This window comes from Meleagris gallopavo, chromosome 6 (assembly GCF_905368555.1).
Source record: "Meleagris gallopavo chromosome 6, MGAL_WU_HG_1.1, whole genome shotgun sequence".
In the NCBI taxonomy this organism is placed as follows: Eukaryota; Metazoa; Chordata; class Aves; order Galliformes; family Phasianidae; genus Meleagris; species Meleagris gallopavo.
In genome coordinates, this window is record NC_139409.1 from 30,114,299 (window position 1) to 30,140,669 (window position 26,371).

Below are 26,371 nucleotides of genomic sequence, written 5' to 3' on the forward strand. Positions count from 1 at the left end.
AAACCACGGAGGTTTCTCGGAGGAGAAGGGCCAGCGTGGAGGGCGGGGGCCCCGCCACAGCGAGAGCCGCGCCGGAGCTTCCCGCGCGCTGTCAGTTAGGGGCGAGCGAGGCGGGCGCGCACAACCCGGTTGGTCAGTGCGGCGCGCGGCCCCGCCCACCGCCTCGCTGGATTGGCCGCTGGCGCGCACTCGCGCGCTCCCCCTTCCCTCGGCGCCCGAGCAGCGGCGGGCAGCCCGGCAGCGAGGTCTCGGCCTCGCTCCGCCCCTCGGTGCCGCAGGCCCCGCCCTCTTCCCGCCTCCCTCCGCCCCCCACCCATCCGCGCTGTCAAGCGCCACACGAGCGCGCGCGCCGCGCAGCCCCGCCCCCCGCCGCGCGGCCCGGGGACGAGCGGGAGGAGGAGAAGAAGGCCGAGGCCGCCCTTGTGCTGCCCTGCCGCCCGCCGGGCCCGGCTCGCGTCCCGCCCCCGCCCCGCCTCCTCAGCCTCCGGCGTGGGGAGCCGCGCTGAGGCGGAGAGAGCGCGAGGGGCGGCCGGGGGCTGGCGGCGGGGCTCGGTTTCCTCCTCAGTGGGCGGCGGTTGGGCCCCGGCGGGCCCCGCCCCGCCGCCGCGCGCCCTCCCCCCGGCGGCGGCCGCCGGCCCGCGGCTGTCACTCAAAGCGGCGGGGCTGAGGCCGGCGGCGGCGGCGGGCGGAGAGAGAGGAGCTACGCCACAGCCCAGCGGCGGCCATTCGTGGAAAAATAGGCCGTCCCGCTCCTCCCCGCTCCGGCTGCGACCGGCCTTCTCCCCGCTACCCCCACCCCACCCTCCGCCTCCTCCTCCTCCTTCTCCTCCCCCCTAGAGCGGCGCCTCAGCGGGGCATTAATGCGGGATGAGCGGTATGTAACCCCCTCCCTCCTCCCTCCCGAGCACACCCCTCCCGCCCTCCCTCCGCTCCTCCCTCCACCCTCCGTCCCCTCCATCCCGCCCTCCCGCGTCCCCCCGTTTCTTCCCCGGGTCCCCCCGCTCACCCCGCCCTTCCTCCCGCGCCCCCTTTCTTCTCCTCCCGCCGTGCCGCCCTCCTCCGTTCCCCCTTTCTTCGCAGCCCTCCCTCCCGTGCACATCCCTCCCTCCTTCATTTCTCTTTGCCTCCCTCCTTCCCTCCCATGCACAACCCTCCTCCTGCCCCCTGAAGCATCGACGGCCACTCAGTGGCCGATGCTTCGGGGGGCAGGAGGAGGAGGAGGGTTGTGGGTGGTTTTCTCCTGCTGTCTCTGGGAGAGGAAACCAAACCTCCCCTTTCTGGGTGTTAACTCTCCAGCCCCCATGGGTTGGGTTTCAAACCACGTTTCTCAGGATTCGGTTCTTTTGTAATAATGGTTTGCGCTGTTGTTTTTACGGAGAGATACGGGCGAGAAGCTGGGAACCAAAAAGGATACGCTTGTAGGTTTTGTTATTGTATAAATGAAGGTGAATAATTAACCTGTTACACTTGATATTTTTGCAGATCAAAAGAAGGAGGAAACTATGCCCACAGAGGGAGAGAAATCTCCCGAGGCAGAGAATAACAACAATAATAATAAAAAAGGGAAAACTGGAGGCTCACAGGTAAAGCACGCGCTCCCAAATTGGGAAGTGCACAAACTATTAGCGTTTAAAATTAAGTGTTCAGCTAGCAGCATTCCTTGCTGAGGGCATCTTTCTTTGGATTGGGTGAAACCTAGTTGTTGGAGTGCAGTATTTTTACTGACTGGACGTGCTTTTTGATTGCAGTATACAGCGATGAGCTGCTTTCCACATAATAGAGGCCCTTATAAAATTTGCCCTTATTTTAGGAAAAAACACTGGATTGAGCAAGCCGTGGAGGTCCTGGTTGTCACATACTCATTGATAACCGTTGGCTTGTATTTAAAGATTATTTACAGAAACGTGTATTTCCTTATTCAGAGCTGTATCATTGGTCTCTATGCAAAAGCATGTTTTTGTCTGCTTCCTGTGTAAATCTTCATGCTTACTTTTGATGGTTAATGCCCGTGCTCTTCTCCTGAATCTTTTCTGTTTTCTCTCTTTCTGGGTAGGATTCTCAGCCTTCACCTCTTGCTTTGCTAGCAGCCACTTGCAGCAAAATAGGAACTCCTGGTGAGAATCAAGCAACTGGACAGCAGCAGATTATTATAGATCCAAATCAAGGTTTGGTGCAGCTTCAAAATCAGCCACAACAGTTAGAATTAGTAACAACTCAGCTCGCTGGAAACTCTTGGCAGCTTGTTGCTGCATCTCCTTCTGCTTCAAAGGACAATAATGTTGCTCAACAGGGATCTTCCGTTGCCTCAAGCGCACCAAGTCCCTCCAGCAGTAACAATGGAAGTGCATCTCCTACAAAAACCAAATCGGGCAATTCTTCTGCAACAACCCCTGGACAATTTCAAGTCATTCAAGTACAAAATCCAAGTGGTAGTGTCCAATATCAAGTGATACCACAGATTCAGACAACAGAAGGTCAACAAATTCAAATTAATCCTGCAAATGCTACTGGTCTACAAGATATACAGGGTCAAATTCAGCTTATTCCTGCGGGAAATAATCAAGCTATCCTCACAGCTTCAAATAGGACAGCTTCGGGGAATATTATTGCTCAGAACCTAGCAAATCAGACGGTCCCAGTCCAAATCAGGCCTGGTGTTTCCATACCACTGCAATTGCAAACCATTCCTGGTACTCAGGCACAGGTGGTGACAACTTTACCTATAAACATTGGTGGAGTAACCCTAGCGTTGCCTGTGATAAACAACATGGCAGCTGGAGGAGGTTCAGGTCAAGTTGGCCAGTCCACAGAGGGTGGAGTTTCCAATGGAAGTCAGCTGGCATCTACACCGGTCACTTCTGCCTCTGTTAGCTCAATGCCAGACTCTCCTTCTTCATCGTCCACTTCTACGACCACTGCTTCAACATCTCTAACTAGCAGTGACACCTTAGTAAGCTCTGCAGAAACAGGCCAGTACACAAGCACAGCAGGCGGCAGTTCAGAGCAGCCAACAGAAGAATCTCAAACAACTGCAACAGACTCTGAAGCCCAAAGCTCCAGTCAGCTTCAGTCAAATGGATTACAGAATGTTCAGGATCAGTCAGGTTCCCTTCAGCAGGTACAGATTGTAGGTCAACCTATTCTACAGCAGATACAGATCCAGCAGCCTCAGCAGCAAATTATACAGGCCATTCCTCCACAGTCATTTCAGCTCCAGTCAGGGCAAACTATACAGACCATCCAGCAGCAGTCTTTGCAGAATGTGCAGCTACAGGCAGTAAGTCCAACTCAGGTGCTCATCCGGGCTCCAACTTTGACACCATCAGGACAGATCAGTTGGCAGACTGTACAGGTTCAGAATCTGCAAAGCCTTTCAAATCTTCAAGTTCAGAATGCTGGGTTACCCCAGCAACTCACCATTACCCCTGTGTCTTCGAGTGGTGGCACAACCATTGCCCAAATTGCTCCAGTGGCTGTTGCCGGTACTCCAATCACCCTGAATGCTGCCCAGCTTGCTTCAGTACCTAATCTTCAAACAGTAAGTGTTGCCAACCTGGGTGCTGCAGGTGTTCAAGTTCAAGGAGTTCCAGTTACCATTACCAGTGTTGCAGGTGAGTGGTCTGACAAAGTGTTGGGTTGGTTGTTTTGTTTGTTTTTGAAATGGTGGGGTTTTGGTTGGTTCTTTTACTATGGTGAGAATTCCAGGCAGTTTTTAATACTTTTGAAGACTTTTTTTCTTTTTGTGTAGTAGACTTGAAATTTCTGAGTCTTTATCACTGAGATTCGGATTTTAAAATAGCTAGCACTTCTAAATATTGAGCTAATATTCCACTTATATCAGCTGAAGTAGAACTACTTGTATTTGCTAAGACAGAGAAAAGGATCATTTAAGGATAGTTTATAAAAAAACCTGTTGTCTTTGGAAGAGAATGTGAGACTTGAGAGATTATATGTTTAAAAAAATTATTGACAACTGGCAATGCAGAATCTTTTTCAAGCAATATTACTTTTCTGTGCATGGGGAATTATAGGATGAGGAAAATGACAGTAATGGAAATCCTGTGTCAGGGCATGCAAATATTGGACTTCATTATATTCTCTACTAATTCCTAAAGTTGTTCCTCAAAAGTTTGAGTTTTATAAAGAGATTGAATGGAATGAGGTATATTTACACACAGCATGGTTTCAATGACTTAATCTTTGTTTTAAGAAAGGAAACAAAAACCTTGTAACTGTATACTGATACTTGATGATGAACTTCTGATATGCTTTCTGAAATACTTATTTGGTTATGCTGGCTTGATCCTGGGGGGGAAGCTCTTAAGTTCTGGGCTGGAATAGAGAATTTAGTTATAAAGTTCTGCACAAGAGCACTGTAATGACCCACAAGGGCAACTTCATATGTAAAATTTGCAAGCTTTCAATTTAGGGGCTCTCTTTGCCAGTTTGTAAACTCCTTACAAGAACTTGATTTTACTTCTGATAAGCAGAAGTCTTCTATTTTATTAGTTTTAATAAACAACTTTTTTTGTCAGCAACCCAACTACAATCTGTGATATTATGAAACTGTAAGGAAAAGCTTTTAGTGTCCAGTCTGCATGAGTAATGTTGCATCATATTGACTTTTAATCTTTTTTTTTCATAGTCATATGCTATGATATAAGCAAAGGAAAGGATTGTACCCTTTGGTTTAAGTACTTCTGAGGAGACTAAACATACGCTGATAACAAGAAATTTGCTGTTGGAAGAATTTTGTCAGTTGTAGTGCTCTTCAGCACTTAATGACACGTTGAAATACTGAGAGTTGGGTTGGATGCATTGAGCTTGGTTGACTTAAGAAATGTTTTAGAAATGTTAATCTGGGGTGTGAGAATTAAAAGCTTGACCTTGTGTTTGGCTGTAATGCTTCAAAAAGAAATTTCAGCTCCCGGGAACTGACCAACTTCTGCAAAATTTTGCGGAAAAATTTGCCTTGGAAAATTGTTCTTGATGGGAAGGTGCTGATTGGCTGATCTTACTCTAAAAAAAGAAGAGTTTAGAGGAATGGAAGTCCTGCTTTGGAAGCAGATTTTTGGGTGGAACAGAGGAAATCTTCCTATATGCTCTTAGTAGTTTTTTTTTTTTCTTCTCTGCTTACTAATGGGTTACAACTGTAGCTATTCAAACAATGTATTCTGGATATCATCTTACTCATCTTACCTTGTCTGCACCTCTGATTGTGTGTGATGTCTTCTGGAGAGTGGATTTGAAGAGAAACTTTTTACACCTGTTGCTCTGACAGTAATGCCTCCTATTTATTTCAATGGAAACTAACAGATACATAAGAGTACAATAATAGTATTTGATAGAGCAAATTCTGAGCTACAAAACATTGTTTTTCAAAATTATCACCACCATTAGCTCTGCATTTCTGCCAGTGATGAACAGGAGCCTGCGTACCATTCTTGTAGAAACAATATGTGCCAATGGAAGTGACCCGCTGTTTCTGTCACCACCTCTGAAAACTGCTACCTATTACCTCACTGTGCTCACTTTCACTGTTTGGTGGCCATCAATGTTCAGCAAGCATCAGTCAAGTGTCAGTGGGTACCATTCTTTTTCCATGGAAGAATTCAATTCTGTACTTTTGCTTCATGTGCACTTGCATGAGACACTATTCTGTTGGATTGCCCTGCTGCTGCCGTCTGTTTCACGGCAACAAAATGTAAGGGAATACTGATAGGAAGTTTCAGTCTCAACTGTCATACTACCAGTATCACCTCTGATGTCATGGGCCAACATAATAAATAGGAGGCACTATTTTTGGGGCAGCCCTTGTACGTGGTCTGAGATTGACAAGGGGGAACAGCATTAAACTTAAAGGCATGTTTAGGTTGGATGTTAGGAGGAAATTCTTTACACAGAGGGTAATGAAGCACTGTAACAGGCTGCCTAGAGAAACGATGGATGCCCCATCTCTGGAGGTGTTCGAGGCCAGGTTGGATGTGCCCTGGACTGCCTGATTCTAGATGGTGGCAACCCTGCCCACAGCTGGGGGATTGGAGCTAGATGATCTTCAGAGTCCCTTCCAACCCAAGTCATTTTATGATTCGTTTTATTCTGTGATGATTTAGATTTGTTACTGAGGATGAAGGAAGGAGAATTAATCAGAAGCGTGATCCTAGAGAAGTGAAGACTTAGTCATACAGTGTTTGCGTGTTAACTAAGCTTAAACTGTATTACCATTGAATTCCATACCAACCCAGGTAAGCTACTTCTGTAGCACTTTTATGCCAGCAGCTGTGAATCTGCCAGTCTTTCCTCCTTATCTGAGGTTCAATTTCTCCTTCCTAAGAACTGAGGTTCTAATTAAGAGCTTTGAGAGTGTGAGAATTAAGTCATAATTTTCTTCTCTATTTATGTCTACTGTGAAACTTCCTGATTACCATTTCTGGAGCAAAATGGCATGGAGAGGAGAGCATGATGTGCAGCACTGTTTTACTGCTATATCAAGTATTCAACTAAGGGATGGTTATGAAATAGAAAATTAAGTATTGCGCCTGTGTTTGTCAAGTAAACATAAAACAAACCTTTAGCAGAGAGAAATCCACTCAGATCAATTAACTCCAGTTAACATCATCTTAATATCAAGCTTGGTACTAGGGCTTTGCAGTTAGAACTAAGGACAAAAAGGTTTCTTTGCTTTTTGAGGAAAAGGAAGGTTATTGGCTGTCTCTGAGGAAGGAAGGAAGATAGAATTGGAGCTAGAAAGTGTCCAAACCAATGAACTAAGGCATTCAAAACCTTAGTCTTTCTCTGTAAGTAGGCCTGTATCTGGGCAAAAGGAAGAGAAGAGGCTGTGATTATCCAAAAGGATCTCCAGCCACTACCAAGTACTCTTCAGCAGAGAAAGAAAAAGTACTCTAGAAATTTATTTTGGCTGGCTCCTCATTTTAATAGCCAGATTCTCAACTCTTTAAAACGCTAGTGGCACTACCTGCTTGAGAGGGAAGCCATCTGAATTGTCTCTGGCTGCTTTGATTGCAGGAGATCCTATGCAAGCCAATGAATATAGGACCTTATGTTCTGCACTGGTGAGACCTCACCTGGAGTGCTGTATCCAGATGTGGAGAGACATGGACCTGTTGGAGTGCCTCCGCAGGAGGTCCACAAAAATGATGCAAGGGATAGAACACCTCCTCTATGAGAACAGGCTGAGGGAGCTGGGGCTGCTCAGCCTGGAGAAGACTCTGGGAAGACCTGACTGCAGCCTGTCAGTATCTAAAGGGGGGTCTTTGGAAAGAAAGGGGCAGGGTCTTTAGCAGGGTCTGTTGTGATATGACAAGTGGAAATGGTTTCAAACTAAAAGAGGAAAGATTTAGATTGGTTGTAAGAAAAAAGCTTTTTACGATAAGGGTAGTAAAGCACTGGAACAGGTTGCCCAGAGAGGTGGTGGGTGCTCCATCCTTGGAGACATTCAAGATTAGGCTGGACAAGGCACTGAGCAATATGATCTAGCTGTAGGTGTTCCTGTTCATTGTACTAGATGACCTTTAAAGGTCCCTTCCAACTCAAATGATTGTGATTCTTTAAACGTGCTAAAGTCTAAACTGCTTGCCAATTATAAAGAATAAGGTGTCTTGTTAGGGGCTATTAGCTTCTTTAGATTCATTTTTGTTGTTGTTCTTTTGTATTTTTAGTTTGAAGTTTTTGCTATTGTCATGACAGAAAGTCTTCTAAAAAAAATAAATGGCTCAGTTAACATCTGTGGACTGATATTTCCATTCTTTTTTTCTGCAGTACCTGAGCTTGTCAATGTCAACTCTTTTGTATGTTAATTGAACTTTCCAGAAGTGGATCACTTGCTACAAATGAGCAGTGAAAGTAGGTTTTAGAAGTGAGCAGCATGGAGGATGTCCAGAAAGTGTCAGGGAAGAGATTGTGAAGAATCCAACCCATCCATTGATTCAGGTGCTCTAGCTTTGTTAGGAGAAAAGAAAGAAGTTTCTCTATCCTTTGAGCAAACCAAACTGAGTTTCTCTATCCTTTGAGCAAACCAAACTGATCCAACCAGTGAGTTTCAGGGGATAGTAATAATAAAACAACAATAAATATATCTCTGAAATAACTGTTCTTTTATTTGTGCCATGTTTCTGTTCTATGAACAATGTTTTTCCAAATTATTTTTACAAAAGGGTAACTTAGTACCTTTTCTTATTTTTTCAATAATAAATGAAACAATAAAGCAATACAACTCTAAGTATTCATTGCAAATAAGAAGCTTAGCTTAAAAATAATATGGAAATATTAAGCTATAGAACTATGTTGGGAAAACTTGTTTAGACGTTTTGAGGTGTTTCTGGTTAGGTTTTTGGTTTTTTTAACATGCTAAATTCTAATAGAGACAAATCTCACAATGAGAAGTAAAAAATTTCAAGTAAAAGCTGTATTTGGTTAATTTCTCTAAATTTGTTACTGTTTCCTGTCTCAAGATGTTTACAATAGAGCCTATACCAAAGAAGATGAATAAATGTTTGGTGTTTTTTGCTTGTTTTTAAGTTAAAAGCTCAAGCACATTGCTTTTGATAGCTTTAGAACTGTATGTCAAAAAGTGAGGCAAAAGCAAAGGAGTTCTCATCTTTTCACTTTCACGCCCCAACTGAACATTCATTCAGTATCAGTGAAGAGGAAAGTTACTTCTACTGTGGGAGTGACTGAGTGCTCGTGCCCAGAGAAGTTGTGGTGTCTCCATGCATGGAGATCTTCAAAACCCATGGTCCTTGGCAGCCAGCTGTAGAGTGGCCTTGCTTGAGTAAGCATTGTACCAAGTGACTTTCAGATGTAACTTCCTGTCTGCACCACCCTATGGTTCTGTGAAGTTTTACAGAAAAAAAAAATGTAGAAAGTGTCAGTCAGAAGAAGAATTAAAAGTAGAAGGGGGCAGGGGGAGGAACCTGGGTGAGAAAGATGTAGAAACTAAGTATTTGAGCTTTAAAACAAGATCTGTGAATAGTGATTTATTTAAGAGTTAATCAAATCTAAATGCAACTGTGATCACTTTGAATGTGCAGGGATCTGTATACACCTGCCTTGCTATGAGATTAGTACCAGTCATAGCCTTTAAGCAGGTTAGTTCTGTACGAAGTAAACTGCATTTTTCTGTTCTCTGGGTTCATGGTTTGTACGTGATTCCCTGTGGAATGGGAAGTCTGTGGTGTTAATCAGAAGTAAAATAGATGGTGACTTCCTGAATTTGTCCCAAATAAGCTTGGGTTCATGCAGGTAATAGACAATTCTCTTGCCTTTTTTCAAAGCTTCTGCTGTAATAGGTGTGGATGCAAGATCAAAAGATTCTCCCTGTCTCTTAAAATAAGGCAGCCTTTGCCTTTTTAAAGCTTCTGTTCTATTCCTTTTATTTGCCCAAATGTGTTAATTGACAAAAGTGATTTGTTTTAGTACTAGATGGTTCTAGGAAGAATACTTTATCAAGCCATTTTCTTTGGTGAGCTAATTTACTTTCTCCCTCAATGTGTTGATCTTGGAGTATATTTGTAATGATAGCATGGAATGTGAATATTTGTGCGTGTGGAATATGGGGTGAAATAATACATCCAGTTTTATTAAGATCAGTTACAATTCATGTTTTGTCTGTAAGGGTTTTCTGTTCTGCCTGTTCTTATACTGGGGTTGTCAGTAGAGGTCTCAAGCTTCTTTTGAACTTGTTCATTGTTTTTGCTGGCAGCAGGAATATAGTGATCCTCTCCTACTGGTGAAGCTTTACAGAGTAACTTAACTACTTAGATGCAATTTCAACCTATTATTTCTTTTTCCTATGTTAATTACATTTCTTGAAATAATTTTGTTATATGATGTTTAGCTTTTCTTACTAAGTTGTTTTTAAAACAAAAACATGAAGATAAGTTACAGCTTTGTTAGTTGCTTTAAGCAAGAGTTCCCAGATCCCACCGCCTTGCAACTTAAGCACAAGTCATTTTAAGATGAGTGGTGATGTGGCCTGAATGATGGGGAATTGATAGTTCATCCATCAGAACAAAATGGAGGAATGACTTGTGTTCAGTGGAAAGGTTTGCTGCCTGGCAGTACTGCAACTGGCGAGTTTTAAGAGGCTTCTATGGGGATGTGCTGTGGATTCTAAAGCAGTTGTTAATGACAATGTAAGTTCAATAGCAAGTGTTCTCATTAGGATGCTTGAAAAAATGTCATGAGCCTCATCCTTTGCTTTCATAATTTCTAGTAAGGTGAGTTTCTAAGGCTTTTTTCCTTTCTTCTTGACAACTACTTTCATTCTGCTACTGTTAGTAGTTACACAATTTGCCAGCATCTCTGTTCTCATCTTGTCTTGTACTTCTCAGATTTGTCTACATCCATCTTGTGCTTTGTTTTTCCTTTGCTTCTTTATTGACTCGTCTTGTGTGAGTCACTAATTCTGACTTGCTGTTCAGAAACCACAGAGATTGTTTACATGTTATTATCATTCTGGTTCAAACTTTACAAGAGAGTTTAAAGAATTTAGTAAAATGTTTCAAATAGGAAAAAGTATACAAGATTAAATGCATGTAACTTAATTAGAAACACTTTTGACTCACAGTCTTTAAGTATTGAGTTTCTCATCACATCTGATGTTGGTTACATACAAAAGTAATCGCTTTTCCCCATATACTCTTCTCACTCTAAGTGATTTGCTGCTCACATCTTCATGAGCCAGAAGTGCTACTTATGATACTTGATCTTTGATCGATTATTTTTCTTCCATGAACTTATCCTTTTTTTAATCCATTTAAATTTTTTTTACATGTTCACTGCTTGTCTGAAATAAATACACTGTCTTAATTGTTGTGTTACCTTTTTATTTAGTGTTCTCAAACTCTTCTATTATGAGAAATTAAATGATCCTTTGGACAACTCACAATCTTCTGTTATCTCATTCATTTGTTAGTTACCAAGGAAGGGAAGGGGTTTAGCCTAAAGCCCTAGAATATTAAATCTATTTTATTAAATGAAAGTACATTTTCATCACAATGTAATCAGTGGATCTCCTTGCTCATATTAGTGTGACAGTGAGTATGTATAGAGTCATAAGATAGTGAGCTGGGTAGCTAAGCAAGGAGGGGTAGCCATAGGCAGTGACAATACGAAAAGGGTTTAAAATAGCCCTATTTTATGCCAGTTTGCTGCTATATGTAATTAGCCAGTGTGAGAACCAAAGGAACTAATGTATGGTGATTACTAAAGGTTTTTACAACAACATCCAGTGTTTCCCTGAATGCTCACTGGGAAGGCAAACACCTTCAAAGAAACACAGGCAAACCTATGGGATCTGTAGTAAGAAAGATAAGTACAAAGAACTGAGCTGTTTTCTACAAAGGCAGAAGAAATGCAAAAGCTAAGCAGAAATCCTGCAATTTTTTAATGTTACTTGGCTCTGCGGATGTAGTTGGGAGAGTATCAAAACTTACTGTACTTCTTCCAAAGTCATGAAAGGTCACTTGCATCTGTTCTCAGGTTGCCTTAGCTGAGAACTGTTGTGGAACCTCAGTGTTCTAAATGTTCTAGTACTGGTGTTCTTTTCAAATGCTTCAGGGTAATTAGAAGCATTTAGTCTTCTAATGGCAAAATTGCTTTGTTGGAATTTCTTAAACTGAAACTGAAATTGAAAATAGTGGTAGAAGGAATTTAACAACAAACTTTGCTGGAGACAGCAAATGTTTGAGTAGGCAATGGTAGTTTAAAAATGAAGTATTGATATGCTGTTCTGAACTTTATGTGTGAGTGTACAATCTTCCTATTCAACTAAATGGAGAATAATCTAGTAAAAATGCCTCAGTAAAAGAACATTCTTGCATTATCTATGAGTAGCAAGGTGTAACTTCATTGCTGCTTCCATGGAAAGCAGGAAGGGGAGGTATTTAAAATACTTGCCTGGCTCATAACTGCAGGGTGAAACAAGTTTCTAATGAGCTATTTGTATGCTATCATCTTCTAGAATTAGATGCTAGTTCTTAAGCTTTTCAAAGAAAAGCATCATTAAAACTATCTCCCTATTTTATATTCTTACAATGTTTCGACAATAGAGGTTATCTCTAAGAATATCAGTTTTTGCCCTTACCTCTCTTGTACTCTGTTGTTAGAAACCAGGACAGGATATATACAGCAAGAAAAGAATTAGTTCAATTTTCTTATTCAGAAACTATCAAGCAAGCACACAATTATGTGAGTACTGCACAAGTTCATCAGATTGTTAGTATTTTAAAACAAAATGAATTAAATACACTTAAACCCATACTAAGCCAACCTACTTGTTCGTCTGTTACAGCTGTGTAAAGGAGAGAGAAAAAAGAGACGAGAGAGAAATTATATTCACAATCTGATTTTAATAGCTTCCTTGGTGTAATGTGCATTGTCACAAAGTTCTCATCATGGTGGATGTGAGAAATTGGCTCTTATTATTTTAGTATATTAAAAATGTTGGATGTTAATGATGATTACTTAAAATCTAGCTATATTATGTAATGAGACAGCATGTTTGAAGGCAGAACGTTAGTTTCAAGTGTAAAAATATGCTATAGCACAGTATTCAGAGCTACATATGAAATGTAATTGTTATGGTTGTTTTGCTCTTCTCGTGGAACTTTCACCAGAAAAAAAGCTCTGGACGTCCATAATCTTTTGCTGAAACAGCTTTGCAGTATTTTATGATTGCTTGGGGTATGATTTAATAGTTTTTCTTAAGAATGGAGTTAGGTGTGATGTTTGCTACTGCTGATGCTGGCTGACAGCACCATATCTTGATCAGCCAGTCATTGGTAAGCCATTCTTATCCCAGCACATATTGTTAGTCTTGATAAATTGGGAGACTAAGTATCATTCTCTTATAAAAAAAAGGAAATGACTGCTTAGTATCCTCTAGTGGAAAACAGCTTGGCATATGGGTTAGGTACTAGTCTGATTTTCTTAATTTACTGAATGTTTTCAAGTGCTGATGTGTCCAATTCTCCCTTGAACAAAATACTGAACACTGAAAGATACGGGCTTTGGTTGACTTGTTTTCTTGGCTGTTGGCAAGAAATGTGTAGAACACCAAGCTCTTCAATTTGTTCTGTATCAGAAAGAAAGAGCAAGTAAGAGTCACTTTTACAGGGTAACAGTGTTGCAGAAATATTGGCAGAGCTTTCAAAGGCTTCTGTTGTAGAGATTTACATGGCTCTTAAGATGTAGCTCTCTTGCTCCCTGCCTGGTAAAGGCAAAAGGTGACATTCTAAATAAACAAATTGGTCTTCATTGCCAACATTTTATTTTTTTTTAATTCTCAACAAATTATCAAATGCTGTCTGAGTTAGCCTGAAGTCAGCTAACTTCATTTCTGTTGAAAGGATTTTCCAGTTTCCATGTACATACCTGTTTACTAATGCCTCTTGTGCACAGAGGCACGCTTACTGTTATCTTGATCAATATAAAGATAGCATTACATGTCACCAAAATGTTTACTTCAAGGACATCTATGAATCTCCTAGTCTAGCATGGACATGAAAACATCAAATGTTAACTAGCTAAACTATAGTTAAAGGCAAAAACAAACAACAACAAAAACAAAACAAACAAACAACAACAACAACAAAAACCAGAAAGGACAGGCTACTGAAACCTTAGCTTGTTTTTTATTTTGCTTTTGTTTTTTTCTTGTCAGCCTTCTTCTGTCCTTTTAAGATTAAACTATTGCTATTTGCATCATAATATTCAGAAGAGGAATCAAGATGCTAAAAACAGACTTCTGAGAAATTCCAGAAAACAGTATTTTCATTTCCATATGGCAGAATTGTGTAGGATCTATATGTAACTTCTTTATTATTACAGTTAGTCAGGTTTTGAGCTCTTCTAGTCAGATTGTAGAGACTGTCAGCAAACTTTTTTGCTCTCTTGCCATTCATTTTAAAGTAAAGGGAAAGAGATGCAAGGAAGGACTGAGACAAGTTCTTTTGTGGCTATGAGCTATAGAATAATCTAGGAGATGGGATGTAGTAGCAGAATACAGAGAGATGTTCACTTAAACTTGTAAGGGCTGCGTTTCTTGCATCTACTATTAGTTTCCATGCAGCTCACCTGACATTGTGCAGCACTGTTGGTATTGGATTTTCAGTTATCTGTCTGCTCTAGGTTTAATATATAGGGAACTACTAGTTTCCATCTGCAGAGAAATGTTCTTGAGCACTTATTCTAAATAAGCTTTTTTTGATTGTTGGCGTTTGTTGGTTTTTTGTTTTTTTTCAATAAAAAGGAAAATAAGTTTTTCTAGAACTTTAGCAGTAGCATAACAAGATATTTTTTTCTGATTGCTGCTCTCCTTCATAATAAATTGAGCATGTTTTCTTCCCTGTTGAAGCCTATTAAAATCACAGCAGCAATCCAGAATAACCAAAGTTCTTATCTTGCTTTGTCTGAAACCTCTACTTGGTTGCACAGTACCAAGTTTTGTGCAAATGCAGCTCCATGTTTGTTTTCTTACAGTGTTCCTGTATAGTTCTTTCTGTGTCGTGTTTGACATAGCTCTTTGTTGTTTAATAGTAATAAAGATGAAATAGGCTTTCTGTTAAATGAAAAGTAATACTAGCTTGAACCTTTTTCTTCTGTTTTGAAAATACTGAGGTGACTTCAGGCTGTGCTAATGCACTTGTGAGAAGCCTAACAGTTTTTAAGTTATTAAAGTATCTTCATGAAACTTCTTAAGCACTGTATTGTCTTTGTGTTGCCAGTATTGTGAGGAAACATCAGTGGTAGGTGGATGGTTAGACTAGATGATCTTGGAGGTCTTTTTCAACCTGAGTGATTCTATGATTCTATGAATGATTCTTGTACAAAAGGGAGAACACTTAATATTCTTTAAGGTATTGAAAACTCACAAACTTTTTTCTTCTGTCTTAATTCTTATATTTTTAAGTGGTATTTTTCGTAGAAGCTGCTTAATTTGATGCTTATCATTAATTTTTGAGTACACTATTCCATTTGACATGGCGAGAAAGGTTTCTGTAGAGAAGATGCCAAGTTTGTATAAATACTGCCAGCTTGGACAACAGGCAAAAGTAGAAACTTGTTGCATTGTCAGTATAGGAAGCAGAAAAGAAAGATATCAGTGCAATGCTGCAGTTTGTATTGGAATTTGTTTCTGCTTCTGTAATGTCTGACCACATTGTGCTGTGATGGCCCACATTTCTTGAAGTAGTCGGTTGAATCCAATTCCTTTTTCTCCAAATTGTTCTTCTCTGAAGATCACGTGGGTCCCTTGCATCAACCATTGTGCAGTTTCTCTTCTGGAAAATATTTCCCATCATGTATCATTTCTTTATCAAAACTTTATAAGTCACTTCTTCAAGGCAGCAGATGAGGCAGCATACTGTTTTAGTAATACCAAATAACATTGTCTTCTGTGTCAATACTGAAAGTCAGTGTTGTCTCTTTGTCACTGTTTAATTTATTAGTTTAATGACTCACCATCTCTCCTGTTTAATTTAGAGACATGATTTTCATTTCATTCTTCAGTTTAAAACCTTCCTAGTGGGCAGTGTTGGAAAAAGAAAGATTAACTGTGAAATATTGCACAGACTGCAGTTGGGATGTGCAGGGGAGAGGAGGAAATGAGACCTCTTTCTCCCACTGCATTGTCTTGGCAGATTTTTTAATAGATGAGTTGATGTGTCACCTCCAAAGCAGCCTGTCATTAACTTTATTTTAGTTGTCCTGTAGTAATACGCATTGAGTTATAAATATCGCTTGCAATCTTCTTCATTTCTAGACTATGCAGTTAAACAATGTCTCGGATTTGTTGTTGGCTTTTTTTTTTTTTTTGGTAACAATCAGTCTGACTAGCTATGTTTTGCTGTGGTTTCTCAGATTTTGCAGTAAGGTTCACGCTGCTGTCATTAATGCTGCCATCTCTTTAACTGCGGAATAATAGCTGGCTGCACAGCAGCAACAGGAACTCTATGCAAATTGTTCTGGGGAACTGAGTACCAGAAACTAGAAGTCTCCTTAGTCTTAAATTTCTCTTCCTTCCAAGATCTGTTTTCTAAAGCTTCTGCGGATCATCAAAGTTACAGCCTTTTCCCTTTCTATCCTACTTGTCTCAAAGAATAGTTTTTCGCGCTTACTACTCCAGGTGAACAAGAACAGCAATAGGAATGCGTGTGCAATGTCTCATAAAAGGAAATCTGTTTTCACTTGTGATGGATAACCAAGTCTAATGACAGTGATCTTTAGTTGTAAATCACCCTGTAGAAATCATTTCTTAGATAGAATGCATCCAAGTTGTGTTATGTGAGCTCTTATTTTGTAAGTTAGCTTTGAAAGCTGACGAAGTGATGCTGAAGAATGTGATCCTGTGTTTTGTGATACTGAGTATTAACTGCTTAAATGTTTAAGCCTAGTGACTAAAGTCACGTAGGTTTTTCCATTTGTGAAGTCTTAAAAATGTCTGTAATGTTCTCAACTATTTTCAGTCATAATCATATATACAATATTCTAATGAGTGAGAGACTTACTGCACTTGACTTTTCAAAATAAATACTATATCAGGTTGCCTTGTTGTTTTATTTGACCACAGGACGGCATACAGTGGTTGCTATCCAAAAGAAATAGGATAAAATGAAGTCATTGATGTCAGTGTTGTAATATATGGTAGCATATTGTAGTAACCTCAAGTTGTGACCTGACAGCATGTACAGTAAATTTCAATCTTACACAAATTAAGTGATTTTGTTGATCAAGAGCGTTTCACAGTTTCAGAAAAATCACTGTTAAAAAAAGTCACAGGAATTTTATGAAAAGCTGACTTCTACAAGCAAGTATAAATGTGCAGTGACTACTTTGACAACTCATTTGTAATAACACAGATGAAGTGAAGTGTGACTTTGTTTGTTCCTTTATTTAACGATTTGTTTAGACTTCTGTCTGAAATCTGTGTTGAAACATGAGAGCTTTATAACTGCAAGGCTTGATTGGGAATGGTGAAGTACAGTGATACTGAGCTTTGTGGTTTGGAGTACATCAGAAGGAAATAATGTTAAGAAATTTCATAATTTTAGCAGAACTTTTAAAAGGTTTTAAATGATATTTTTATGCCCTCGTAGCAACTCATGTAAAGTGACACTAGGTTATTCTGGGTTATTCTTGTGTGTATAATAATTATCTCAACTACCTGTTTTTAAAATCAGCACGTTTCTTTTTAATTTAAAAAAAAAAACAAAAAACTAATGTATAACCAAGTCAGCTATCCAAAACTCCTTATTTTTTTCCTAGAAAGTACCTCAATTTTGTTTTTGTAGGCTTTTAACCAAGTTGTATCAACAGTGTGTTGTGTGTTTTTCAATAAACTTGATTTAAAAAAAAAAATAAAAAATTAAAAAAAAACAATTTCTCATCTATGTTTACCATTATTTTCCAACTTGTGAAGACTCTTTTCATTAGGATAAGAAGAAAAAGTGTGACAGTACATTCATAACGTTTTAGTTCATTTCATCTGGCTACCTGTACTGATAAGCTCTCGTACCATTCCGTAGATTGTACTGTGGTGTGTCTAAGTTTTTATCTCAAGGGACAGTAGAAGCTTTGCTTATACGGGATCACAGAATCATAGGGTTGAAAGGGACCTCTGGAGAGCATACAGTCCAACCCCCCCTGCTAAAGCAGATTCCCTAGAGTAGGTTGCAGTGCTGGGGCCTAGTAAGCTTACTCCATCCCTTGTGATTGCTGCAGCTTTTACTGTAGCTCGTTACTGCAAAGACTAATATTCTTCTCTAGCAAAGTAGTGTTAATATTTGCCTTCTGTTCTTCTGGTTTAAGTTCTTGAAAATTTCTTGTTTCCAGAATGACGCTCATTGTTTTTGTCAATCTCATGGTCTCAAGTGACTTTCATTTTCAGTAATTTTTTAAATGCTGCGTATCCTTTTTTCTTCCCTTAATAAGTATAATTGTTATAAAAGTTAAAGCCTTTAGTGTTCCATTAGTGGATCCTGGAATGTAGTTTAAAAAAATCAAAACCCTCTGCCACTCAAGACTGCAGTGATTTCACTTTAAGAACTAGACAAGAGCATGTTCTAATTGCTTTTGGTGGGCTTTTTTAGTGTTTTTTTTTTTTTCTTGGAGGAAGGAAGATCTCTAATTTTTCTTCAAAAGAAAAAACAGTTTCAGTTCACCTATGGTATACTTATTTTTACTATCTTGGAACAAGAATAATTCAAATTTTTTTAAATACAAAAGAAAAGCAAATGCATTTCTTTCTTTCCTGTGTGCTACTATTGTGCTAGCTTGTTTGGCTGCTTTTTCAGCAGTTCCAAAAAAAATAAAAAAATAAAAAAAAATCCAGTAACTACAATATTAAACTTCTCAGTGTTTTCTTTGCAGGGATATATATAATTATCATGTAACTGTGCTTTGTCCAGTTACTTTTTGCTTCGTAAAGTAGAGATTTGTTCACTGAGTACTGTGATTTTCAAATAAGACTGTTCGTGTGGTATTTTGAGTGTTTCAGAAATTTCTACACTGATCTTAGTAAGTGGAGTACAAGTGAGAGAAGTTTAAGATATCTCCATGAGCTTAATCTAAAGAAGAGAATCAAAATTTGCATTAGAAAATGTGAAAACTTTGTTAAGACCATCTAAAGAGAAGTCATTTAATTATTGTTTAACTGAAACTATATGGAGAATGTAATTGTTTGCCTGAGCAAACTTATTTTCGGCATTTTCTCTTTTCTATTTCTACTGTTGCCTTTACAGTTACTATGAACAGCTTCTCTTGAGATGTATTGCTATATCATGCTTAATAAATAGATTAAGGCTGTATGGTGTATCGTGTTTTTCAAGGTGGTCTCACATGGTGGAGAGCAAACGGCAAAGATGAGGGAACGTACAAGATCAGTAAAGTATGCCAGCTGTGGGGCTGAATATTATGAAGAGATGTCATAAGACCCTTGTGTGGTTGTTGTCTTTTGATTTAGGCTGAAAGTTGGTTCATATCAAATCGGCAGAACGTATAAGATTTTTAGAAATGCCAAACAGACTTTCTCACAAATGCAGATTGCCAGATCCAGAAAGAATTGTGTGTTAGACTCTCTTCACTTGAGAACTAGTTGTGAAGCTAAAAAGTTTTTAAAAAGAAACCCTGTGCATGGTTCAAGTTATACTGAAAAAGCCTGGCAGCCTGGGAAAAGTTGCACTGAAACTTCAATATCAATTTAAAAAAAATCAGAGAGAAAAATAAAATTGAGAAAGTAGTTAGGTTCCAGGCCTCCTTTGGTCGAGTAGGACTGTTTGATATGGATGGAGTCAACCCTTTATGAGAATCTGATGGCAAAGTATAACTTAGTGTGCTTGAAGGCACACCTGCTAGTGAGAACAGTAACAGAGGCCACAATACCTATCTTCAGCTTTTGTGGTGACTATCACTAGACTGCCATCATTTGTAGTGCTGGCCCTGTGGATTAAAGTTTGCATCTTGGGTCTCTTCAGCACACTGAGAGCAGTTCATGTTCTGCAAAAGACTGCAAGTGAATCTGCCAGTTCTCTCAATTTCTTTACCTTTGGCTAACTGAGAACTACAGCTGGTTTCTAACACAACAGTTAGTTGTGTTTCCTTTTACTTCCCATTTGTATGAAGGCAATGAAGTTTTGAAAATAGCAGTATATTAATGGGTTTTTGTCCCGTTTCTATTATTGGCAGGACTGACATTCGGTGTTGTCCTACTGCAGCTGGAAGTCATCTCTGTGTCAGATTATTTGTCACATTATTTTCCCAGATACTATCATACTAACTTATTAAGAAAATACATCAGTACTCTGCTGCTTAAGAAACTTCACTTCTTGCCTATATTAGAGTACTCCTTATTTTGCTTGTAGATCATAACAGTCAACCTGCATGTCTTTGACTGAGAAAGTCAATGAGATCAATAAGCTTCTGCAATGAAACTAAATTGTTAATTCATCAAGTCAGTCTTTATTCCATTTAATTCATTCAAGCTCATTCAGTAGGCTTCTTAAAAATGTATTTCCTTCTGCAAAACAAAACAAGTTCTGCTATGCTAGCTTGTTCAAGTCTAGTCCTATAACATTTCTTTTTCTCTGAATGAAATAGGAACTTTCACAATGGTGATTCAGTGCAGTTTGTAGGGGAGGAGACAGTTCTATATATGTCATAAAGCAACTGTCAAATTGAGCTACTTTTAGTTTTCTGAATGTTGATGTGTTTTTCAAGGCAAGTAGATTTAATACTTCTGTCTAAGATTTTGTTATCTCAGCTTTTGAGGGGAGAGAAAGAGAAGTTGTTAAACTTGTTCACATTTCTTAGTATTGTTCAGCATTTTGTAGCATCATATTGTTCTGATGAGAAATTATGTTAAATAGGACCGTCTAAGATAGCAGGTACACCTTCTGGCACTACTTAAGAAAAGTGGCTGGATTTAATATTTTTTTTGTGGCTTCCCTTAACTACAAGTGGATTTTCTTTTCTGTAAGATATATGAAATTAATTTGCACACTTACCGAAATGGCCGAGAAAATGTAGAATCTTTTTCCTTATTTTACAGGTCAACAGCAAGGGCAGGATGGAGTAAAAGTGCAGCAGGCTACCATAGCTCCTGTTACTGTAGCAGTAGGTGGCATTGCTAATGCAGGAATTGGTGCTGTTAGTCCTGATCAGATAACACAAGTGCAGCTGCAACAAGCTCAGCAAGCTTCTGACCAGGAAGTGCAACCTGGCAAGAGAACAAGAAGAGTTGCCTGCTCATGTCCAAATTGCAGAGAGGGAGAAGGAAGGTGTGTATAAATATTATTAATGCATCTTGTCACACTTTGTCATTTGGGCTTCTAATTTTCTTATATCATATACTTTCTTTGTGTGTTTATATATTCCTTTTTGGACGAGGGATTATAACTATCATCATGAATTAATTTTCTACAACAGTTAGTAGTGTTTTGGAATAAAATTATTTACCTGTTTATATTTGATCTTTTTAGAAGCAGCAACGAGCCAGGAAAAAAGAAGCAACATATCTGCCATATTGAAGGATGCGGTAAAGTTTATGGCAAGACATCTCATCTTCGGGCGCATCTGCGCTGGCATACTGGTGAAAGACCATTTATATGCAACTGGGTTTTTTGTGGCAAGCGATTTACAAGAAGCGATGAGTTGCAAAGACATAGAAGAACCCACACAGGTTGGTCACCCCTCTCTATGTACATAATAGCTTGTGTCTGGATCATAGTGGCCACGGTTAAACAGTGATATTGAAGGTCTCATTAGGGTCTCTGAAAAATACTTTTAAATATAAATAAAGTAGCTCAAAATGGAGGAAGTGGTTGGCTTCGGTTTCCTCTTTGCAAAGTTTCCTTGATATTTCAGATGATGATAAAGGAAGCTCTCCTAACAGTTCAGATTAAAAAGGCAGACCTTTTAGAAATTAAGAATGTTATTAGCCTGCATATTTTTAGCCCTCAATAAAGGTTCTTTTTGTGTTTTTTTTAATCCACTCAAACTTACAGCTGCAAAAGATCGCACTCAAAGAAAACCTAATGATATTCAAACACAGTCAGAACTTGTTAGTATGGTGAATTTTTCTCTCAAGTTTGATTTTATACATTTTTTATGAGACAGATTCATGGAACTCTGGGATTCACATCATTGTAATCTAAATAAAAGTATGTATTTTTTTAATGCTATCAAGTCGCATTACTTAGTCTGTTAGAGTTATGGAAAGTGAGACAAATTCTCTTGTGATCTGAATTTCAAACTACTCACTAGATAGTCAGAGCATAGCAAATGTTTGTTAAGAATGTTTTAATAGTGAAGAATGGCTTGCCAAAATCTGAAAAGACCTGAGAATCAAACAAGTAGAGAAGAAAACATTGTATGCTTTGAAAGATATTTCAAATATTTAATAGAGAAGGGTCAGATTGGAATGGTTAAACAAAAGTTGTTCTGTGCTCTCTTTTGCTGATATTTCGGTTTTGTTTTTCTTTTAAAAAAGGTGAAAAGAGATTTGAGTGCCCAGAATGCTCTAAAAGGTTTATGCGAAGTGACCATCTATCGAAACATGTCAAAACTCATCAGAACAAGAAGGGTGGTGGAACAGCCCTTGCTATTGTTACCTCAGGAGAACTGGACTCTTCAGTTACTGAGGTTCTTGGTTCTCCAAGAATTGTCACTGTTGCTGCCATTTCTCAAGATTCAAACCCAGCAACCCCTAATGTTTCAACAAACATGGAAGAATTCTGAAAGGATAATTTATATGGACGCCTAGTGCTGCACTTAAGTTTACATGCCTTTCAGGATATGGAAGTGGGCTTGTAAAGTGGATTACAGAGAAGGAAATTGTGTTATCAGTCTTGACTTCTGTAAGTGTTCCAGCTTGGAGGGTCAGCATGGAAAGTGTACACTGGTGCAACAAGGCAAAATTTCAAAAATACAAACAGCGCAAATTGATGTACTGGATAAACAGATGGGGAAAAATTATTTCCATACTGTACTTTTTTTAGTTATATGTCTGTATATCATGTCATGATTTTAAATGAACTTTTCCCTTCTATTTTGGCACTGTATGTTGATGTGTTTGTAAAATCAGATAATATCAATGTCAAACAGGGTGGACCGTGACTAGGGTTAATATCATTTTATGAAGGTACTTTGTTTTTAATATGAATTTGTAATATTTTCATGATAACATCCTTTTCCCATAAAGCACAGCAAAACTGAATACAGACTGAACAAAAGGGGAAATAGTTTAAGTTTTTGCTCAGTCCACAGAACGTGTTAGTTTATTTTGGCCGTCTTTTCTCGAGTTTTGGAATTATTCAATTAGCAGCTGGATGATACATGCTGTGAGGTGGATCTGAGGTGGATCTCAGATTTATTTTGACCACTACATTATAGTAGTGCGTATAAATGACAATCAGTGAGTTCTAATTCCTCTCTTTCTTTGGAGAGCTAAGATTATGTAGAATTAGTGTATACAGTAGGAAAAAGCGAAACCGTAGAAAGATATTAACATAAGATTTTACAAAACTAATTGTGTCTTTATGTAGGAGGAAGAATGAATATGGCAACTTTGGGGTCAATTTTGAATATTTCATATTTTTAAGTATCAGTGGTCTGTTTCTAACTCATAGGTAACAAATAATAAAATCTCAATATTTAAATGTTTTAATTTTGTTAGAATTCATGGAAACAATCAGAGAATTGTCTCCATGAGTGTTGTAAATCACTCTCCAGTATCTTCTTTCTGCAATACTAGCTATTTTCTTGTGGTTAATGTGCTGAGTTCTTTATGCTTTGACTTAATAGCCAAAGAGAAGAATTAATTACCACATTTTAACCAAAAAAAGGCACAAGTAAACATTTTCTCTCCTTTCCCCTAAATGTTACTGTATTTATTTTCTCTACTTTCTTGGACTGGTAATAAATAATCTGTTACCTATTGAATCTTACATTGAGACTCCAACCATAAAACAAAAAGGAGAAAGGGGAATACAGTTATCACTTTACATGGCTTTTGATTTGAAAGGTTTCTTCAGATTTTCGGATGAATCAGATCAGTAGGAATACAGAGGATATAGAAAGCAACAGCAACGGAAATCTGCAATTCGTATGTGAAAACTCCCACATTTAAAGGGAGGAAAGATGGCCAAATATTTCATACTCAGGATTTTGAATTATTTCCCACAGTCATAAATGTAACTTTTTTACACATATAGTCATTTGGTGATAATTCTCATGACCAGTATTTAAAAAACAAAAATTATGTCAAAATATTTTTAATGTAACAAAAGGAAGTACAGTGTAAGAAAGATAAGATTTTTTTATTTGTTTTTCCTGCAAATTAGAGAAGGAAGAATGTGTTCGGTAACTGTTGGTTTGAGACACATAACAGATACCCTTTGCATTCTCCCACAAAACTTATACTTCTCATCTGAATACTTTATCAATCTTGTGGTGTTTTGTGTATTTTTGAAGCAAGAGGAGTACCAATCATTGTTTACACTGTGTACACTTTAGGCCAGCCCTTTGTAGCAAAATAACAAACTGAAGGTATTTATACTTTCAGTTTACATTTAAAAAAAAAAAAAAAAAAAAGCTTTGAGATTAAAGAAAAACAATTTTACACTGTGGTTATAAATTTCAAGTTTCTTAAAGCTTTTGTAGACTTGTAACAGTCTTTAAATTTTAGTTGGGTTTTGTACATTTTTTTGTATATTTTATTTAAAGTACTCTTAACTGATGTATCTGGACTTAAAACATCAGGCTCGATTAGATGTTACATTTAATACAGATGAACATTAGGTAGTATTAACTGTTAATTTTATTATATAGGAAATGAAATGTCAAATATATATTTTATCATTATGCTTCACAATCAGTGCTATACGTTTCTTTATGCAAAGAAGAGCTTTCCTAATGTTATTACCATGTTTCCTAGAGGTTAACGATTTTTGTAAACTGAAGTTACGACCATTCTGTGCAACCATTTCATATATAATTTTTTCGTGCATACTTGTGTATGCTGATAGGAAACTGAAATCCTTTTAAATTGACAATGAATCCCTAATTTAGAAGTATCAAAATCTAAATCTAGTTGGCTTCTGAGCATCTAAAGTACCTTAACTTGTGTTAGCAGGTGCACATTTTACCACTGGAATTAGAAACATTTTGACGGTCTGTTCTGCAAAGTATCCTGAATCCACTTTTCTGTCTTAAAAGGATCGTAAATTTCAATGTCCTTTATTTGACTCAGTGGGATATAGCTGTTGTAAGTAATAGGGCACAGATGTGCAGTTGTATCTTGTTTAATGGCATTTCACTGTTCATTCCCTTTGCCACCGTTAAAAGTTTTGCTTTATTGTAATTATCAGTGCAAAGTGTATTTACCATGGTAGAACTCCGGTGTTAGAATAGTTTTTTTCTTACAATATGATTTCTTTGGTTAGATTTGTGTATGTGTTGCCGATTACATTAGAAAATGGTGTTAAGTCATTATTTATCACATTCTTTCATGAGAGCAGTAATAAAAGTGTGTAATCTAGGAGAAAAAGTTAATTTGTCAAAGTTAGGTAAGCATGATGTTTAGGTCCTATTTTTCAATTTTATAACTGTTTTACTGCAACTATATTTGTATTTAAGTCTTCATTTTAATGCCTTGTGATGTTTTTTTTATGCATGTCACTGAATTGTCATCCCGCAAGAATTGATGTGCAGCATAGGGTGTTAAATCTACATAATGATTTTGAAACAGAAAAATAGTTGATGGTTAAAAAAAAATGTAAATGTTTTGCAAAAATTCCTTATAAAAAGTTTTGTAGTAATATTTCACTTGTAAATTTTTCTAAGAAAAAACATGGAAAAGGAAAAAAATGAAAAGAGTAACATTTCCCCACATCTAGGATTTAGAACTTAATTCTGCCAGCAAAGCCTGTAAGGCATTAATTTGACACTTTTACAATGCTGATTTGTATGATTTTTTGGTGGGTTTGGAACTAAAATCATGTACAAGTTGTTGCCTGCAATAACATTTTGCAAGTAACCTATTAAAATTCCCTTGAGTTTAAAAGGTTTCTTCATTTAATTACTTATATAGCAGCAGTGAATTATGTCTGAATGATAATCTGTTCATCAAGAACACCAGAAAGCAAATGCTTCTCAATGGGGAAAGGTTGGCAGCAGCTTCTGGATTTGTGTAATTAAGACCTATGCTTGATGGTCAGCATTTCCCAACTGGCAGGCTCCTAGCAGGGAAATAAAACAGCTGATTCCAGTTGGTGTGGATTCAGTTCGGTTTGTTCAACTCTTGGGAATGGAAGTTATTCCTGCCCATACTGAAGGAGTGACAGAAGGAAAAGCTTCTCTAAGGTAAGGAACAGGAACACTCATCTGGTGCGCGCGCACACAAAAATGAATTTATAGAGAAGTAGATGATAAACATGTCACGATTGTGTTGTGGAAAGGAAATGAACAGAATGAAGCAATGGAAAGCTGAATGAACTGACTTCAGCTTGTAGAACCTATACTGAGCTTTATTCTTAGTGAATTGTAAATGGGTTTCTGCATTGTCTTGGACTAAAAGAACTTTGATGGTATACTAAACTGCTAATCATCAAAGTAGAATACCTGCTAGGTTTGGGTTTTTAAGTGAAATAACTTCTTTTGAAGGTAAGCCTTCAAAAAGTGCAGTAGCCTTGCAGAGAATGTGTAATAATATTTTTAGAGAGGAAGAAATAAGTAACTGGAAGACTACTTCCTTAGAGAAAATGGTATTTAAAATTTGTGATGTTTGGTGCTGCAGGACAGAATCCTCTTCTAATTCAGACCTACGGTCAGATTAGTGTATGTTTGAAATACAGCT

At 38.3% G+C, this 26,371-nt stretch overlaps 1 protein-coding gene across 2 annotated transcripts; it reads left to right on the top strand.

The window, feature by feature from the left end:
* The first annotated feature begins 730 nt into the window (after nucleotides 1-730).
* On the top strand, nucleotides 731-25,579 carry SP4 (Sp4 transcription factor). Of its 2 annotated transcripts, XM_085226171.1 has the most exons (6): nucleotides 731-874; nucleotides 1,483-1,583; nucleotides 2,054-3,611; nucleotides 20,567-20,795; nucleotides 20,997-21,196; nucleotides 22,007-25,579. In XM_085226171.1, the coding sequence occupies exons 1-6, from the start codon at nucleotides 868-870 to the stop codon at nucleotides 22,252-22,254; spliced, it is 2,343 nt and encodes a 780-aa protein (XP_085082297.1). In that variant the 5' UTR covers nucleotides 731-867; the 3' UTR covers nucleotides 22,255-25,579. The 2 variants fall into 2 exon arrangements, with proteins under 2 accessions (XP_085082297.1, XP_085082298.1); XM_085226172.1 differs by lacking the exons at nucleotides 20,567-20,795; nucleotides 20,997-21,196; nucleotides 22,007-25,579 and adding an exon at nucleotides 7,027-7,979.
* Nucleotides 25,580-26,371: the final 792 nt, after the last annotated feature.

What these genes read in the sequence shown, in the direction of transcription:
- SP4 (XM_085226171.1), top strand. An exon ending in GGAAAACTGGAGGCTCACAG is followed by an intron (nt 1,584 to 2,053) that starts GTAAAGCACGCG and finishes CTTTCTGGGTAG; the next exon opens with GATTCTCAGCCTTCACCTCT. An exon ending in TGCAGAGAGGGAGAAGGAAG is followed by an intron (nt 20,796 to 20,996) that starts GTGTGTATAAAT and finishes TGATCTTTTTAG; the next exon opens with AAGCAGCAACGAGCCAGGAA.